At 49.6% G+C, this 17,123-nt stretch overlaps 1 protein-coding gene across 4 annotated transcripts in view; it reads left to right on the forward strand.

Annotated features, from left to right (window-relative positions):
- Window positions 1–17,123, forward strand: part of capn15 (calpain 15) — a 61,574-nt gene that overhangs the window by 16,852 nt on the left and 27,599 nt on the right. The window contains exons 1-2 of one of the 4 annotated variants that reach the window (XM_037536979.1): window positions 3,552–4,345; window positions 4,472–5,499. The exons of 1 other annotated variant lie outside the window; for it this stretch is intronic. In XM_037536979.1, coding sequence (XP_037392876.1) covers window positions 5,327–5,499 — 173 coding nt within the window. In that variant the 5' untranslated portion in view covers window positions 3,552–4,345; window positions 4,472–5,326. Of the gene's footprint in view, window positions 1–3,551; window positions 4,346–4,471; window positions 5,500–9,274; window positions 9,858–13,750; window positions 14,890–17,123 lie in introns of those variants that run through there. 2 more of the 4 variants (XM_037536982.1, XM_037536981.1) reach the window with 2 other exon arrangements.

The following is a 17,123-nucleotide window of genomic DNA, read 5'->3' on the forward strand; positions in this document are numbered from 1 at the left end:
GAGAGAGTGTGTGTGTGTGTGTGTGAGAGAGAGAGAGAGAGCGAGCGAGAGAGTGTGTGTGTGTGTGAGAGAGAGAGAGAGAGCGAGCGCTCACTGAGCAGCTGTTGACTCCTGAGCAGGTGTGTTTGTGAGTCAGCTGTTGTCAGACCAGTCGGGGTGGTTGTGGTGTTTCTGGAATAACTGCCGTGACGTTTAAACGCGTATCAGTTCATGTTTTGGGGAATTTTATCATTTCATCACATCAGTAGGAGTGCCATCCGTAAACCACTGACCTCTGCCCTCTGGGTTTCGCTGACACAGCCTCAGCCGGCTGATATCGTCGTGACTCTGGCCCGTGACTGATGGCTGTCGAGTTGGACGATCTGAATGTCTGATGACGAGCTCTCTGTGGCTGTAAGCTGTGCTGAAGTCAGTCGCGTCTGCCTCTAATCGTTTTTAAAAACGTGCCGGTGTGTTTATTCCTTCAGAGTCGGGCTGTCGGCCCATCAGGACGTTTGATTTGGCCCAGAAAGTTCGCCTAACCCCGGTTAACCCTCAGCCCACCACACAGTCGGTGTTTGGCCCTCGGGTTTAGAACCTAATCCCTTGTATTGGCTGAGAGTGTTGGCTGAATGCTGGGTTTCCTCTGTGGATCTGTACAGTAGTGTGTGGGGCGGGGGGGTTGGGGGGGGGGGGGGTGTTAAAATCAGAGGAGTCTGCACTAAAATGTGCATTAGCAGCACCCTGTTAACCACCTGGCATACCATAGCAACTACCTAGTGACCAACTGGGAAACCATAACTAATGGCTATCAACTTGTTGGCAACCATGAAGAATACTAGAGGAACCATTTGGCACACCCTAGCAACCACCTAGCAACTTCTTACGCTCTGCAATGCAAGTTATTGCTATTATTGTTATTATTATCGTTATTATTATTATTGTTGTTGTTGTTGTTGTTGTTATTGTTACAGAAGTCATTGGGACTTGTTAAACACAGACACATACATATAGATTCATAGATATGATTATTGTGACATACATATACATAGGTTTAGGAGGGTATAGTAATCATGAAACTGACACAAAGGGAAACTGCCTTTTCAAAACGATGTCAAAAAACAAAAATCAACAAAAATGGAGATACAACACCACACACACACACACACACACATATATATATATTGTGTGTGTGTGTATTTATGTATGTATGTATTCATTCAGATCACAGACTCATTGGTTCACTTCAGTCTCAGTCAGGATTCTGTTCACCGCTGCCTGGAACCTCGATCTGCTGCGCATGTGCACTGCTGACTCGCAGTAATCCTCGCGAAAGCAGAGGAGCATCAGAGAGAGAGAGAGAGGGGCTAGAGAGAGAGTGAGAGAGAGAGGGGCTAGAGAGAGAGAGTGAGAGAGAGAGGGGCTAGAGAGAGAGTGAGAGAGAGAGGGGCTAGAGAGAGAGAGTGACTAGAGAGAGAGTGAGAGAGAGGGGCGAGAGAGAGAGAGAGAGTGAGAGAGAGGGGCTAGAGAGAGAGAGGGGGGCTAGAGAGAGAGAGTGAGAGAGGAGGGCTAGAGTGAGAGAGAGGGGCTAGAGAGAGTGAGAGAGAGAGAGGGGCTAGAGAGAGTGAGAGAGAGAGAGGGGCTAGAGAGAGAGAGTGAGAGAGAGAGAGGGGCTAGAGAGAGAGGGGCGAGAGAGAGAGAGAGGGGCTAGAGAGAGAGAGTGAGAGAGAGAGGGGCTAGAGAGAGAGAGTGAGAGAGAGAGAGGGGCTAGAGAGAGAGTGAGAGAGAGAGGGGCTAGAGAGAGAGGGGCGAGAGAGTGAGAGAGAGGGGCGAGAGAGAGAGAGAGAGGGGCGAGAGAGAGAGAGAGAGGGGCGAGAGAGAGAGAGAGAGTGAGAGAGGGGGGCTAGAGAGAGAGAGAGAGTGAGAGAGAGTGAGAGAGAGAGGGGCTAGAGAAAGTGAGAGAGAGGGGCTAGAGAGAGTGAGAGAGAGAGGGGCTAGAGAGAGAGAGTGAGAGAGAGAGGGGCTAGAGAGAGAGAGTGAGAGAGAGAGGGGCTAGAGAGAGAGAGTGAGAGAGAGAGGGGTGAGAGAGAGAGGGGCTAGAGAGAGATAGGGGCGAGAGAGAGGGGCTAGAGAGAGAGAGTGAGAGAGAGAGGGGCTAGAGAGAGAGAGTGAGAGAGAGAGGGGCTAGAGAGAGAGTGAGAGAGAGAGGGGCTAGAGAGAGATAGGGGCGAGAGAGAGGGGCTAGAGAGAGAGAGTGAGAGAGAGAGGGGCTAGAGAGAGAGAGTGAGAGAGAGAGGGGCTAGAGAGAGAGAGTGAGAGAGAGAGGGGCTAGAGAGAGTGAGAGGGGCGAGAGAGAGATAGGGGCTAGAGAGAGTGAGAAAGAGAGGGGCTAGAGAGAGTGAGAGGGGCGAGAGAGAGAGAGAGTGAGAGAGAGGGGCGAGAGAGAGAGAGAGAGTGAGAGAGAGGGGCTAAAGAGAGAGAGTGAGAGAGAGGGAAAGAGAGGGGAGAGAGAGAGAGGGGAGAGAGAGAGAGAGGGTAGAGAGAAAGAGGGGTGAGAGAGAGAGAGAGAGGGGCTAGAGAGAGAGAGAGAGAGAGAGAGAGAGGGGCTAGAGAGAGATAGGGGCGAGAGAATGAGAGAGAGAGGGGCTAGAGAGAGAGATAGGGGCGAGAGAGAGTGAGAGAGAGAGGGGCTAGAGAGAGAGAGTGAGAGAGAGGGGCTAGAGAGTGAGAGAGAGGGAAAGAGAGGGGAGAGAGAGAGAGGGGAGAGAGAGAGGGAAAGAGAGGGGAGAGAGAGAGAGGGTAGAGAGAAAGAGGGGTGAGAGAGAGAGAGAGAGAGAGAGAGGGGCTAGAGAGAGAGAGAGAGAGAGAGGGAGAGAGGGTAGAGAGAAAGAGGGGCGAGAGAGAGAGACTGGGAGAGAGGGGCTAGAGAGAGAGAGAGAGAGAGAGAGGCTAGAGAGAGTGAGGGGGGCTAGGGAGAGAGAGATATAAATAGAGAGATATAGATGGGAGAGAGAGATAGAAGGTAGAGAGAGATGTAGAGAGCGAGAGAGAGAGAGAAGGGCTAGAGAGGGTAGAGGTGGGGGCGAGAGAGAGGGTAGAGAGAGATATATAGAGGGAAGAGAGAGAGGGTAGAGACAGGGAGAGGGGGGGCGAGAGAGAGGGTAGAGAGAGATATATAGAGGGAAGAGAGAGAGGGTAGAGACAGGGAGAGGGGGGGGGGCGAGAGAGAGGGTAGAGAGAGATATATAGAGGGAAGAGAGAGAGGGTAGAGACAGGGCGAGAGGGTAAATATATAGATAGAGAGGGGGGGTATGTAGAGATATAGAGAGTAGAGAGAGAGATGGAAGGTAGAGAGAGATATAGAGGGTAGAGAGGGGGGGGAGAGATAGAGAGAGATGGAGGGGAGAGAGAGAGAGGGAGAGAGAGAGAGGGGGGGGAGGGGGGAGAGAGGGAGAGGGAGAGAGAGAGAGAGAGAGAGAGAGAGAGAGATGGAGGGGAGGGGAGAGAGATGGAGGGGAGGGGGGAGAGAGGGAGGGAGAGAGAGAGAGAGAGAGACCTTATAGAAAAGAAGAGGTGGGGAACGCTTCCCCCCGCCCCCTCAAGCGCGAGAGACCCGCATGCAGGACGCATTTTTTGGCTGGAGCTCGCGACGGAGGATAAGCGGCGTCTCGTGTAAAGCGAAAGGACGGACGGGCACGCGCACGCATCTTCTTCTGCAGGAGGCTCTGGGAATCTGTAGGGATATTACGGCGCGCGCGCGCGCGCCAGGGAAAACCCGCCGGTTTATATTCGTCCGTCGCTTGGCTCGGAGCGCGAGGCTGCACGAGATTTGTTTTCCGAGGAGCGCGAGGAGGCTCCTTCTTCCCGCAGTGCTAGCGGGGCTAATGCTAAACACAAACGCGCGCGCACGCAGCACCGAGGCTAATCTCCACGGCAGCTGCGGCAGCGAGTGGAGCCTCGCGCATACCGGCGCGTCACACTGCACGAGAGACACGGCGGAGAGGGCACACAGGCGCGCGCGGCGGAGGGGGTCGGAGGCTAATTTGGAGCACAGAAGTGGGCCAGAGAGAGGAGGCAGCATCAGCCGAACGGCATTCTGGGAATATCGTCCCTTACGAAGAAGGGGGAGGAAGTGGACCAGGGTGGACGGAGGAGTGACCCACAGGCAGTCGCTCTGGCAGCCTGAGTGGTCTGTCCTTCGGTCTGAGTGATAAGTCTGGCTGTCCAGCTGGTTAATGTGGCTGTCTGAGTGGTTTGTCAGGTAGATAGAGGGGTCTATACAGCAGTCTTGGGGGTCTGTCCAGCAGTCCGAGTGGTCTGTTAGGTAGATAGAGGGGTCTATACAGCAGTCTGAGTGGTCTGTCAGGTAGATAGAGGGGTCTATACAGCAGTCTTGGGGGTCTATACAGCAGTCTGAGTGGTCTGTCAGGTAGCTAGAGGGGTGTATACAGCAGTATTGGTGGTATGTCCAGTGGTCTGAGTGGTCTGTCAGGTAGATAGAGGGGTCTATACAGCAGTCTTGGGGGTCTATACAGCAGTCTGAGTGGTCTGTCAGGTAGATAGAGGGGTCTATACAGCAGTCTGAGTGGTCTGTCAGGTAGATAAGGGGGTCTACCCAGCAGTCTTGGTGGTCTGTCCAGCAGTCTTGGTGGTCTGTCAGGTAGCTAGAGGGGTGTATACAGCAGTATTGGTGGTCTGACCAGCGGTCTGAGTGGTCTGTCAGGTAGATAGAGGGGTCTATACAGCAGTCTGAGTGGTCTGTCAGGTAGATAGGGGGGTCTACCCAGCAGTCTTGGTGGTCTGTCCAACAGTCTGAGTGGTCTGTCAGGTAGGATCTGTACAGCAGCCTAAGTGGTCGGTCCAGCAGTCTCAGGGTTCAGTCCAGTAGTCTTAGGGGTTTAATCTGGCAGTCTGAGGGGTCAGTCCAGCACTTTCAGTCCAGCAGTCTGGAGGGCTCGGGTCCGGCAGTCTGACAGGTCTGTCCAGCAGTCTGAGTGGTCTGTCAGGTAGATAGAGGGATCTGTACAGCAGTCTGAGTGGTCTGTCAGGTAGATAGAGGGATCTGTACAGCAGCCTAAGTGGTCGGTCCAGCAGTCTCAGGGTTCAGTCCAGTAGTCTGAGGGGTCAATCTGGCAGTCTGAGGGGTCAGTCCAGCACTTTGAGAGGTACTCCAGCAGTCTGGAGGGCTCAGGTCCGGCAGTCTGAGTGGTCAGTGGAGGCTATGCTGTTGAGGTCAGTGATGTATGTATGAAATGGAGACGGCTGGATCTGGACTGGGCGAGGAGAGGTTTGGGAACACCTGACTGTAGTTCACGTGCTGTTTCTGGCAGTTCCAGTCATTGTGGCGATGGGCAGTTCGGCATCGTCTTTAGCGACGGAGACCGAGTCGGAGCACGGCTTCAGTAGCGCTGCGTACCCTCCGGCGCCCCCGGTGGGCTGGATGAGGAACAGCCACAGCAGCCCGGTGTGGGGGAGCACCTTCATCACCCGGCAACATCCCATAGCACACAGAGAGCGCAGGTAACGTGTGCTTACATGCTAAGGCTGTCCACTAGTCTAGACCCCCAGAGAACACCCAGACATTCGAAACCATGTGGTACCGTGGTTGATGAGGGCGCTGCTACCGTGTTGCCCTATTAAATTCTCCACTAACCGATGACCCAAACCGTCGATCACGTCACCAGACTATTCACGTTTGTGACCTGCTGCGTTTATTGGTGATGTCATGGTGCTTCGTTCTCACCTGGGAAAATAAGTCATTTACTTGTGTGAGCGTAGATAGAGCACACTCATTTTCATTTATTCATTTATTCTGCTTGCCGTGCTTCCAGTGTCCAGGGTGTTGATGCCTTCGCCCTGTCAAATTCCTGGACGCTTGGTCAGCGGCTTCCCAGCCGATTGTCCCTATAGTGAGGGTAATATGACCCATTTACCCCCTTTAGAATAGAATAAGAATTGAGAACCATTTGTCACTGTGGAATTAGACCTCTGCGTTTAACCCATCCGTGAAGTGAAACACCACATACACTCTAGTGAACACACACACACTTGCCCGGAGCGGTAGGCAGCCCTATCCACGGTGCCCGGGGAGCAGTTGGCAGTTAGGTGTCTTGTTCAAGGACGCCTCAGTCACGGACCGTCAGCCGAGGGGATCGAACCGGCGACCTTACGGTCACAGGGCTGGTTCCTTAACCTCCAGCCCATGACTTTATACAGACAGCTTGGTGAAAAGAAACACCTTTAACTTCTTGCTTTGGTTCCTGGACATTTTGTGGCCAGGAATGGAATGATTGATTGTCCTGGACAGGCTATAGAGGAGACGCATAGCGGTATCACAGTGCCATGGTCTCTAGGCCTGGTGCTCAGAACAGGTGGAGACTCTGGTTTAAACAGCCCGTTCAACACGTTTTATGGGACACACGGATGAAGCGGCTTGAGAATTTGGGACGTGAAACGGCATTCGGCGCGCTTTTAGCCATTGTTTGTCGAAGCTGCGACATGCTTACGTGTAGGTTCGTCCGTATATTACTCCGCTCGGTCTTTACGGATCTTATTGGAAACAGTTAATGCTGACTAACTGGAAACAGCTAATGCTAACTAACTGGAAACAGCTAATGCTAACTAACTGGAAACAGCTAATGCTAACTAACTGGAAACAGTTAATGCTAACTAACTGGAAACAGCTAATGCTAACTAACTGGAAACAGCTAATGCTAACTAACTGGAAACAGCTAATGCTAACTAACTGGAAACAGCTAACGCTAACTAACTGGAAACAGCTAACGCTAACTAACTGGAAACAGCTAACGCTAACTAACTGGAAACAGCTAACGCTAACTAACTGGAAACCGCTAACGCTACCTAACTGGAAACAGCTAACGCTACCTAACTGGAAACAGCTAACGCTAACTAACTGGAAACCGCTAACGCTAACTAACTGGAAACCGCTAACGCTAACTAACTGGAAACCGCTAACGCTAACTAACTGGAAACCGCTAACGCTAACTAACTGGAAACCGCTAACGCTAACTAACTGGAAACAGTTAACGCTAACTAACTGGAAACAGCTAACGCTACCTAACTGGAAACCGCTAACGCTACCTAACTGGAAACCGCTAACGCTAGCCCGCGTTGCCGACTTGTTGCCGGCTAATGCTAACTCTGGCTGCTCTGTTGGTTGTTCTGCTGTGAGTGATCCGAGTGAAAACACTGAGTGAATGCTGCGTTAGCATTGCTGACTTCATCCCCGATTAGAAGAGTAAAGAGTTCGTCGGTTACGTTAGCTTCAACTGGACGTGCTGTCCGTGTTTCAGTCTTGGTGGAAATCGGCAGTCAGTGGCTCAGAACAGTAAAAACATGAATTAATAATGATTAATAATGATTCTAGCCTCTGTACTAGCTAGCTGATGGTAGCCAATGCTTGCTAGCTGAAAACAGCTAACCCTAGCTAACTGAAAAAGCCAGCGATGACAATCAGGCAGTAGCTAATGCTACCTAACTGGAAACAGCTAATGTTAAATAACTGGAAACAGTTAATGCTAACTAACTGGAAACAGCTAATGCTAACTAACTGGAAACCGCTAACGCTAGCCCACGTTGCCGACTGCTCTGTTGGTTGTTCTGCTGTGAGTGAACGGCTGGACTTCTTCCGTCCGCGGAGTGGACCGCGGTGGAGCGGTCAGGATCCGTGCTGCGTCAGCAGTGGAGTAGGACTCGTCCGGTAGCGTCAGCTGGACGTGTCTTGGTCGTGGTGGAAACGGCAGCGAGCGGCTCTGAGCGGTAAAACCGTGAATTGATCGTTTTAAACGATGATGTTTTTGAAGATCAGCTCAGGGTTGCTGGCTGCGAGTGGGGAGAGCAGACCTGTGATGAGTCCAGGCGTCTCTGGTGCGTGCTGCTGAGTCATGGGGTACGGTGGCCTGTATTGATCTTTCATATGGACGGACTGAGATCCTGCACATTATTTATTAATATACTGCACCACTACTCCACCATCAGTGAGCACGTGGTGCACGGTGTGTGGGTAATGAACAGAAGTGCTCTGTGTCCTCAGGACAGCTGCAGGGACATCAGGACTTCGGATATGTTTCAGGGGTGTGTGTGTGTGTGTGTGTGTGTGCGCGTGCGAACACGTGTTGCACTGTATGTAATCACACACCATCAAATCACAGTGCAGCGTTAGTGTATTTATATTTATTCTAAGAGTTTTTTAGTGGTTTTTTTCAGTAAGTAAATGTTTACTGCAGAGATGAAAGGCTTTGCGTGTCCTTTGCTCCGATGGGCTAAGGCTTTTGCACAGTTACTGCATCATCAGAAAAATCTGATTTTATTCACACTTTGGGAGATGATGGTCAGCCTGGGGCGCGCTGACAGACTTTTGTCTGATTCAGACTCAGAACTTGCTTTTTGGGAGTCTGGTCTGTTTGGCCACGACAGAAAGGGCTGTTTGGGTTTTGACCAAAACGTCAGGCCTGCTTAAAGTGTGTGCGCGTGTGTGCGTGTGTGTGTGTGTGCGCGCGTGTGCGTGCGTGTGTGTGCGCGCGTGTGTGCGTGCGTGTGCGCGCGTGTGTGCGTGTGTGTGTGTGAGAGAGGGAGAGAGAGAGAGAGTGTGGTTTAATGTGTTACACTATCACACACCGAGTAAATCAGTAGCTAAAGTCTTTATAATGAGGATCTGGTAAATATTAACCACTAACTCTCCAGTCAGCTGAGGTTTACTAATTAAACACGTTTTCATATTTTAGTTTCAGGGACATCTTCAAACTAAGCCTACAGCTGTGCGCTGATTAGGCCCGGTCCGTTTTCCCCTTTGTCAGCCCGTTGCTTTGGTATCCTAGGCAGTTGTTAAGGTGCTGCTAGGCCGTTGCTTTGGTATTTCAGGTGGTTGCTAAGGTGCTGCTAGGCCGTTGCTTTGGTATTTCAGGTGGTTGCTAAGGTGCTGATAGGCCATTGCTTTGGTATTTCAGGTGGTTGTTAAGGTGTTGCTAGGCCATTGCTTTGGTATTTCAGGTGGCTGCTAAGGTGCTGCTAGGCCGTTGCTTTGGTATCCCAGGCGGTTGTTAAGGTGCTGTTAGGCCATTGCTTTGGTATTTCAGGTGGTTGCTAAGGTGCTGTTAGGCCATTGCTTTGGTATCCCAGGTGTTTAAGGTGCTGCTAGGCCATTGTTTTTGTATTTCAGGTGGTTGTTAAGGTGCTGCTAGGCCATTGCTATGGCATTTCAGGTGGTTGCTAAGGTGCTGCTAGGCCGTTGCTTTGGTATTTCAGGTGGTTGCTAAGGTGCTGCTAGGCTGTTGCTTTGGTATTTCAGGTGGTTGCTAAGGTGCTGCTAGACCATTGCTTTGGTATTTCAGGTGGTTGATAAGGTGTTCTGAACAAGATAAACCGGACCTGACATGTTTGTGCTTTTATGCTCTCACAAGAAGGGAAAACATCAAGCTTTGCACGAATATGCAGTTGAGCAATGCGGATGTGGCAGTGACAGCCGGGTAAATATTTCACTACAAACTGAGAGCTGACTGAATCATGAAGGCAGTGCCCTGACATCTGGCTGTATATGTTATGAGCAATATAAAGGCTCTTATTAGGCTGTGTTCAGAGAGCAGCTCCTCTGCCTTAGCGCTCTGCTGCACACACGTCGCCTCACCTCTTCTTCTTTCTCCAAGCTCTCTCATTGGCTGTTGTCTGAGTCACTCCTTCGGTTACATCTCTGACCGTCTTGCTCTACAGAATATGTGAAGTCGTAAAAATCTAATGTATGAAAATATCAGCAGCTCAGGCAACTGCAGTGGACCTGGAAGCTGAAGACTGACTTGCTTTGTCCTCACATCACCACATCATCCACACTGCCAGTCACTTCTGATCACGCTTGTGAAAATCAGGTCAGTTTGGGAAAGTTTGTGGAAAAGGGCAAACTGGGGTTAAAAGGGGGGGGGAGCATGTAGTGTAGGCCCAGCTTTAGTCACGATGTACATCCGTAGGTTAGATCCACTGATTTCATTGGGGAGACTTACTTAAAGTGCAGTAACATTCATTTGTGGTCAGCATTTTTCAGTAGAAATAGTTAAAAAATAAAATATTACCTCGACACAACTAAAAGGGGCAGATTTGTGAGCAAACTTTCAGCTGCTGCAAAAAAATACATTGCTGTGACTTTTAAAGAAGCTTATTGGTGTTGCTAACCACTGCTGTGATATCCCAGGTGGTTGCTAGGGTGTTGGTAGGAAATTGCTATAGAATCACAGGTGGTTGCTGAAGTGTTGCTATGCTGTTGCTGTGGTATCCCATTGGGTTGCTGAGGTGTTGCTAGGCCATTGCTATGGTATACCAGATGGTTGCTAAGGTGTTGCTAGGCTGTAGCTATGGTGTCAGGGGGGTTGTTGAGGTGTTGCTAGGTCAGTCCCAGGTGGTTGTTGATATGTGTCTTTGCCATTGCCATGGTTTTATCAGGTGGTTGCTTAGGTGTTTTTAAGTTGTATCTATGGTATCCAGGGATTTGTTAAGGTGTTGTGAGGTCAGTCCCAGGTGGTTGCTAATCTGTATGTGTTCTAGTGAGCCTGTATGTAATGTCTACGAGGGGCGATTTGACCAATGTCTTTTCGCACATCACAGCTAGGGCAGGGAGGATTCCAATTCAGTAAGTTTCAAGACACGAGTCACTTAAGGACGAGTCCGAGTCGAGTCGCAAGTCATTTAAGGGCGAGTCAAGTCAGAAGTCATTTGAAAGTGAGTCTCGAGTCATTGAAGAGCAAATCTGAGTCACAAGTTATTTAAGGGCAAATACGAGTCGAGTCAGAAGTGATTTAGGGATGAGTTGTGAGTCATTTTAGGGCAAATCCGAGTCGAGTCACTAGTTATTTTAAGGCAGGTCTGAGTCGAGTCACTAGTTATTTTATACTGTCAGTACTGAGAACATATACAGTTATACAGAGTTGGCTCTGATCTGATATCAGGTGTCAGTATGGGTCTGATATGATCAGACGCAGCAGATCTGTCCTGGGACAGCGCTCACTCACCCTGAGTGACCGAGTAGTTTCAGCGTTGTCTGCTACCTTTACTCTGTTTACGCCGCTTACCTCACCGGCTGTCGGCCGCCTTGTTGGTGTCAGTAGAACGCAGCGAGTTCAGCCGTCTGTGCGGAGGTCCAGACGAGTTCTGTGCTCCGGTGAAACGCAGGTCTGATATTGTTTTTAAAAATCTGATCTGTCCTAAAAATCACTTCATCACTTCCGTCAACGTGGATTTCGGTGAGCAGTTTCAGTGTGGACGGTGTGCCGTTCCCCACAAGCCTAACAACTCCTACTTGTCTCCGTAGATGTAAACGAGAGGTGAAGAGGAAACGGGCTCTTCACTGAAATGTAAACGCAGCGGTAGATTTTACGCTCATTTTAAAGTCCATTTCTAACAACAAACATCAGCCCGTTATTATTCATTATACAACAGTGAGTTCCGGCTGCGCGAGCTGATTGGTTGAGAGCCGTTCTAACTGCTGTTATTTCACCATAACATCACAGGTTTATCACAAACACTGTCACTCCACTGATACGCTGTTGCTAAGCAACGACTCTGACAGCTGTAGGAGACGCTCGAGCCATCTGAACATTTTTACTTTTTACTTTTTACTTTACCACAAACAGAAAACGGACGCTGTTAATATCACATCTGACCGACAGCCGATTTGGTCCGACTCTGAAGACGAGACGACACTAAATTCCCAAACTGTCGTCACCACTGAGCAGCTTTTCAGTCGGCAGCTGTGACAGAAGAACAGCTGAACAACCTGGAATCAGCCAGAAATGAACCCAACACCATTCGCCAAACTAAACGGGCTGTAAGAAGCTTCACAGACCGGCTGGAACAAAACAACATTAATACTGATCTGGACAAACTGACCAAACTGAGCTGAACCTGATATTGGGTCAGTTTTACGGCTCAGTCTGATTTGGTCCGACTCTGAAGATCAGACACGTCTGGCGAATGGTGTTGGGTTCATTTCTGGCTGATTCCAGGTTGTTCAGCTGTTCTTCTGTCACAGCTGCCGACTGAAAAGCTGCTCAGTGGTGACGACAGTTTGGGAATTTAGCGTAAGGAGCTGGAGAACGAACTGCCAGCTGAGCAGCGAGTGGGCGGAGCTCGTTACTCTGACGTAGCAACGAGCTGCTCGTTAAGGAGCTCTAATTAGGAGGAAGGAGCTGAACATTAAAACATATTAAAGCCGCGTTCACGGCCAGTTTATTCATTTCTTACTGTATTTATTTACCTGCTGTATTAAAGCAGTAGAGCACTCCAGGAGGGAGTTATCACCAAGAACATCACGGCTGAGATGATCTACAGACACCAGATCACAGCCGGGATGTTAATCCGTGATAACACACACTTGTCTTACTCTGGGCCACCTGGAAAATACTGAGCAAAACACCAGTGGACCACCAGCTTTACCATCAGTGGACCGACAGTGGTCCACTTGCCTGTGCTATCAGAGCAGTTTACTATTTATTTATTTATTATTTATTTAAAGTTTGATGTAAACACCACAACCTACAGTATTAGCTGCTGAGAGGACTGAATGTCCTCATGATGATAAGACAGCATAACAGTTTGTACAAGTGGGGACTTTTTTCTGGTCCTCACAAGAAAAAGTTTTTCTGAAAATCTTACAGTGAAAACAAACTGCCTTCTGCTCGAGGTCAGAGTCAGGGCTCAGTTCATAATACGTGTATTACTTGGTTACAGATGTCAGAGAAATAGAAACGTGTGTGTGTGTTGTTGGTGTCCCCCTCTCTCTAGAGCAGCTGCTGTTTGTCCCCATAGCAACAAGCTTCAGTTTTCTGTACCAATCACAATTCAGCAGCCAGCTGAGTATAAATTTTCCCTCCCCCTCTCTCTTTCTCCTTCCCTCTCTCTCTCTCTCTCTCTCTCTCTCTCTCTCTCTCCTCCCTCCCTCCCAGGCCGTGATGAGTAGCGATGTGAGCCGTATGGAACTGAATGGGCTGGAATCCTGACTGTGTTCATGTGTGCTGAGTGGTCATTATTGATATTTGTGCTGTGGCTCCATTAGACCGGCAGATCAATCAGCGGCTGGGGTTTAAAATAGGCCTCTTTATCTGACGGCGTATCTCCTGCGTCTGTTTGCTACCTGTGGACCGTGTAGACTTTAGGTTTATGTGTTAAATCACATACCCTGAAAACACACACACACACACACACACACACACATCATTAAACCAACCAAAATCACAAAGATACTTTATTAAATTATTATATTTATTATATCGGCCGTTCTAGCCGCCGATCGTACGAGCTGCCGCTCTAGCCGCCGATCGTACGAGCTGCCGTTCTAGCCGCCGATCGTACGAGCTGCCGTTCTAGCCGCCGATCGTACAAGCTGCCGTTCTAGCCGCCGATCGTACGAGCCCTCGTTCTAGCCGCCGATCGTACGAGCCCTCGTTCTAGCCGCCGATCGTACGAGCCCTCGTTCTAGCCGCCGATCGTACGCGCCCTCGTTCTAGCCGCCGATCGTACGAGCCCTCGTTCTAGCCGCCGATCGTACGAGCCGCCGTTCTAGCCGCCGATCGTACGAGCCGCCGTTCTAGCCGCCGATCGTACGAGCCGCCGTTCTAGCCGCCGATCGTACGAGCCGCCGTTCTAGCCGCCGATCGTACGAGCCGCCGTTCTAGCCGCCGTTCGTACGAGCCGCCGTTCTAGCCGCCGATCGTACGAGCCGCCGTTCTAGCCGCCGATCGTACGAGCCGCCGTTCTAGCCGCCGTTCGTACGAGCCGCCGTTCTAGCCGCCGATCGTACGAGCCGCCGTTTTAGCCGCCGTTCTAGCCGCCGATCGTACGAGCTGCCGTTCTAGCCGCCGTTCGTACGAGCTGCCGTTCTAGCCGCCGGTCGTACGAGCCGCCGTTCTAGCCACCGTTCTAGCCGCCGATCGTACGAGCTGCCGTTCTAGCCGCCGGTCGTACGAGCTGCCGTTCTAGCCGCCGGTCGTACGAGCTGCCGTTCTAGCCGCCGGTCGTACGAGCCGCCGTTCTAGCCGCCGATCGTACGAGCCGCCGTTCTAGCCGCCGATCGAGATCAACGTTATTGACGAAACTGGAATTGAAATAGTTAAACTAGATTAAGCTCACTGATTGGTCAGATCAGCGCCTGTCACATCTTACTCACCTGTTTGAAGTCAGGTGTGTTGAAGCTGTCTCTGCGTCTCTGTGACACACCACCATCCGCTCATACACTCTTCTACATCATTTATGAGCACCGGCCTCACAGTGACCAAAGTTCCTGGATGAGGGCCAGCTGTGATGTCAGCGTTAATGGCTGATTTTACTCTCCAAATGTCTCTTGGTGTGTGTGTGTGTGTGAGAGTGAGAGAGAGAGTGGGAGTGTACTAATTGCTATCCAGCCAAACATCCCTGTATGGGGGATATCTTTGCCAAACACACACACACTTAAACTGGTTTTTAAGCCGTGCTCCGGTGGTCTTCCGGGGCTGAATGTGATCTTGTAATGTAAATGCACATCTCTGGGTGTCTGAGTTAAACTTCTGGTGCTGGATAGTGATTAGGAGTCAAATCCTGAAGGGTCAGTTCTTCAGCTCGGACACATCTGGGAGCTGGGGTCGAGTCTTGGTTCTCTGAGTCTGAGAGTCAAAGTGCTTCGAGCTGTCTTGACTTCGCTCTAGAGCTGGACGACATAATCAGAAATATTATCACTATGAAAATATTTCTATCAGTCGATATCGGTACACATCACTTTTAATGTCAAATCGTTATTTCTTTGAAGGTTGAAGGCTGATTTTTGCTCCTGGCTGGTTACTCGCTGTTTTACACTCTCCTTTGTGGTCAGAACACCACACTCACCAGCCAGTGGAACATTTCGCAGATCTGTCCTGGGACAGTGGGAGAAAGTGTCTGGTGAGCTGTTTTTACCAGCTGGAAAAGCTCGGCCGCAGATTTTGTAGTAGTCGTAATTCAAGAAAGACAACAGGTTATTATTTAGTCTGGTTACAGCGCTGAACTGTTCAGATTCTCAACGACGTCAGTTTAATACAAACAGCAAGCGGTCAGTGACGGGTCTCACTGCCTTACTCCCACCACATCCATATCAGAGCAGACCACAGTATTCAGACGGGGGAACCGCAGTATATCAACAAACGGAGTCCGACTTTTAGCTGTGTTTAAACTGGAATCAGTGCTTTTGTGTCTTGTTTGATCTGCAGTAACATTGTTGATGGAAAAATAAGCTCATGAATTCCGATCTGAGCGTCACATTAAGGTCGCATGGCCGCCGAATCGGACACGTATCCAATCTAGGACCACATATGAAAGTGGCTCATATCGGATTTGAAAAGTTCAGATTTGCGTTCACACAGTCCTGAAAAAGTCAGATCTGAGTCACATCAGGGCAAAAGATCAGATTTGTGTCCACACAGCCCTGAAAACGTCTGATCTGAGTCACATTCAGTTAAAAGATCAGATTTGTGTCCACACAGCCCTGAAAACGTCTGATCTGAGTCACATCAGGGCAAAAGATCAGATTTGTGTCCACACAGTCCTGAAAACGTCTGATCTGAGTCACATCAGGGCAAAAGATCAGATTTGTGTCCACACAGCCCTGAAAACGTCTGATTTGAGTCACATTCAGGCAAAAGATCAGATTTGTGTCCACACAGCCCTGAAAAGGTCTGATCTGAGTCACATCAGGGCAAAAGATCAGATTTGTGTCCACACAGCCCTGAAAAGGTCTGATCTGAGTCACATCAGGGCAAAAGATCAGATTTGTGTCCACACAGCCCTGAAAACGTCTGATTTGAGTCACATTCAGGCAAAAGTTCAGATTTGTGTCCACACAGCCCTGAAAAGGTCTGATCTGAGTCACATCAGGGCAAAAGATCAGATTTGTGTCCACACAGCCCTGAAAACGTCTGATCTGAGTCACATTCGGGCAAAAGATCAGATTTGTGTCCACACAGCCCTGAAAAGGTCTGATCTGAGTCACGTCAGGGCAAAAGATCCGATTTGTGTCCACACAGCCCTGAAAACGTCTGATCTGAGTCACATTCGGGCAAAAGATCAGATTTGTGTCCACACAGCCCTGAAAACGTCTGATCTGAGTCACATTCAGGCAAAAGATCAGATTTGTGTCCACACAGCCCTGAAAACGTCTGATCTGAGTCACATTCGGGCAAAAGATCAGATTTGTGTCCACACAGTCCTGAAAAGGTCTGATCTGAGTCACGTCAGGGCAAAAGATCCGATTTGTGTCCACACAGCCCTGAAAACGTCTGATCTGAGTCACATTCGGGCAAAAGATCAGATTTGTGTCCACACAGCCCTGAAAAGGTCTGATCTGAGTCACGTCAGGGCAAAAGATCCGATTTGTCACACTTCACTGGAAATGTGAACGGAGCCTGAGACATGATGTCAAAACTGTTGTTCCTTCATCCTCTGATTCAAGTTAAATCAGAATTCGACAGGATTTTAACTTGAATCGAGTTCATTTTGAAATGTTTTAAACCAAAATTCCTACAAATTGAACACACATTCTTAAGAGATGGTTCTTCAAGGGTTCTCTGCATGGTGCGTGGTTGGTCAGATGGATGGAGATCGTGCTGTAGATGGTTCTGTGTAGAACTTGATTGAAAATGGTTTTATGTAGCACCAAAAAGGGTTCTGCTATTTTTATGTCGTCATGCTTTTAACAATGGAGGAGCGTGCTTTGGTGCTGTACAGAACTGTTTTCAAAAAGGTTCTACATGGAACCACCTACGGTACAGTCTCCATTAGTCTAAAGAACCATTTCACCACGCAAAGGATACTTCAAGAGTTCTTGTTTCTGTACAGAACCGTTTTCATTACTGAAGAACCCTCTTTTCACGCATATATAAAGAAGTGGTTTGACATAAACATCAGGTCCCCCAGATGTCCCTCACGCCGCCGGGCGCAGTGACCTTAGTTGTAGGGCTAGAGCTAACGTAGCTAACAGCTCCTCAGCGAGAACAACGTAGTGTTTCCACTCCAGCAGAGTCTGACGCTCGAGAGACCGGTGACCTGAGAAGTGTAGACGGTAAATGGCATTCAGCACCGTTTTTAGCTGAAACCGAGACTGTGCCTTTATTTTGAACCGGCTCGGTGGTGTCAGTGCAGTG

Source organism: Pygocentrus nattereri, chromosome 3 (genome assembly GCF_015220715.1).
Source record: "Pygocentrus nattereri isolate fPygNat1 chromosome 3, fPygNat1.pri, whole genome shotgun sequence".
Lineage (NCBI taxonomy): Eukaryota > Metazoa > Chordata > Actinopteri > Characiformes > Serrasalmidae > Pygocentrus > Pygocentrus nattereri.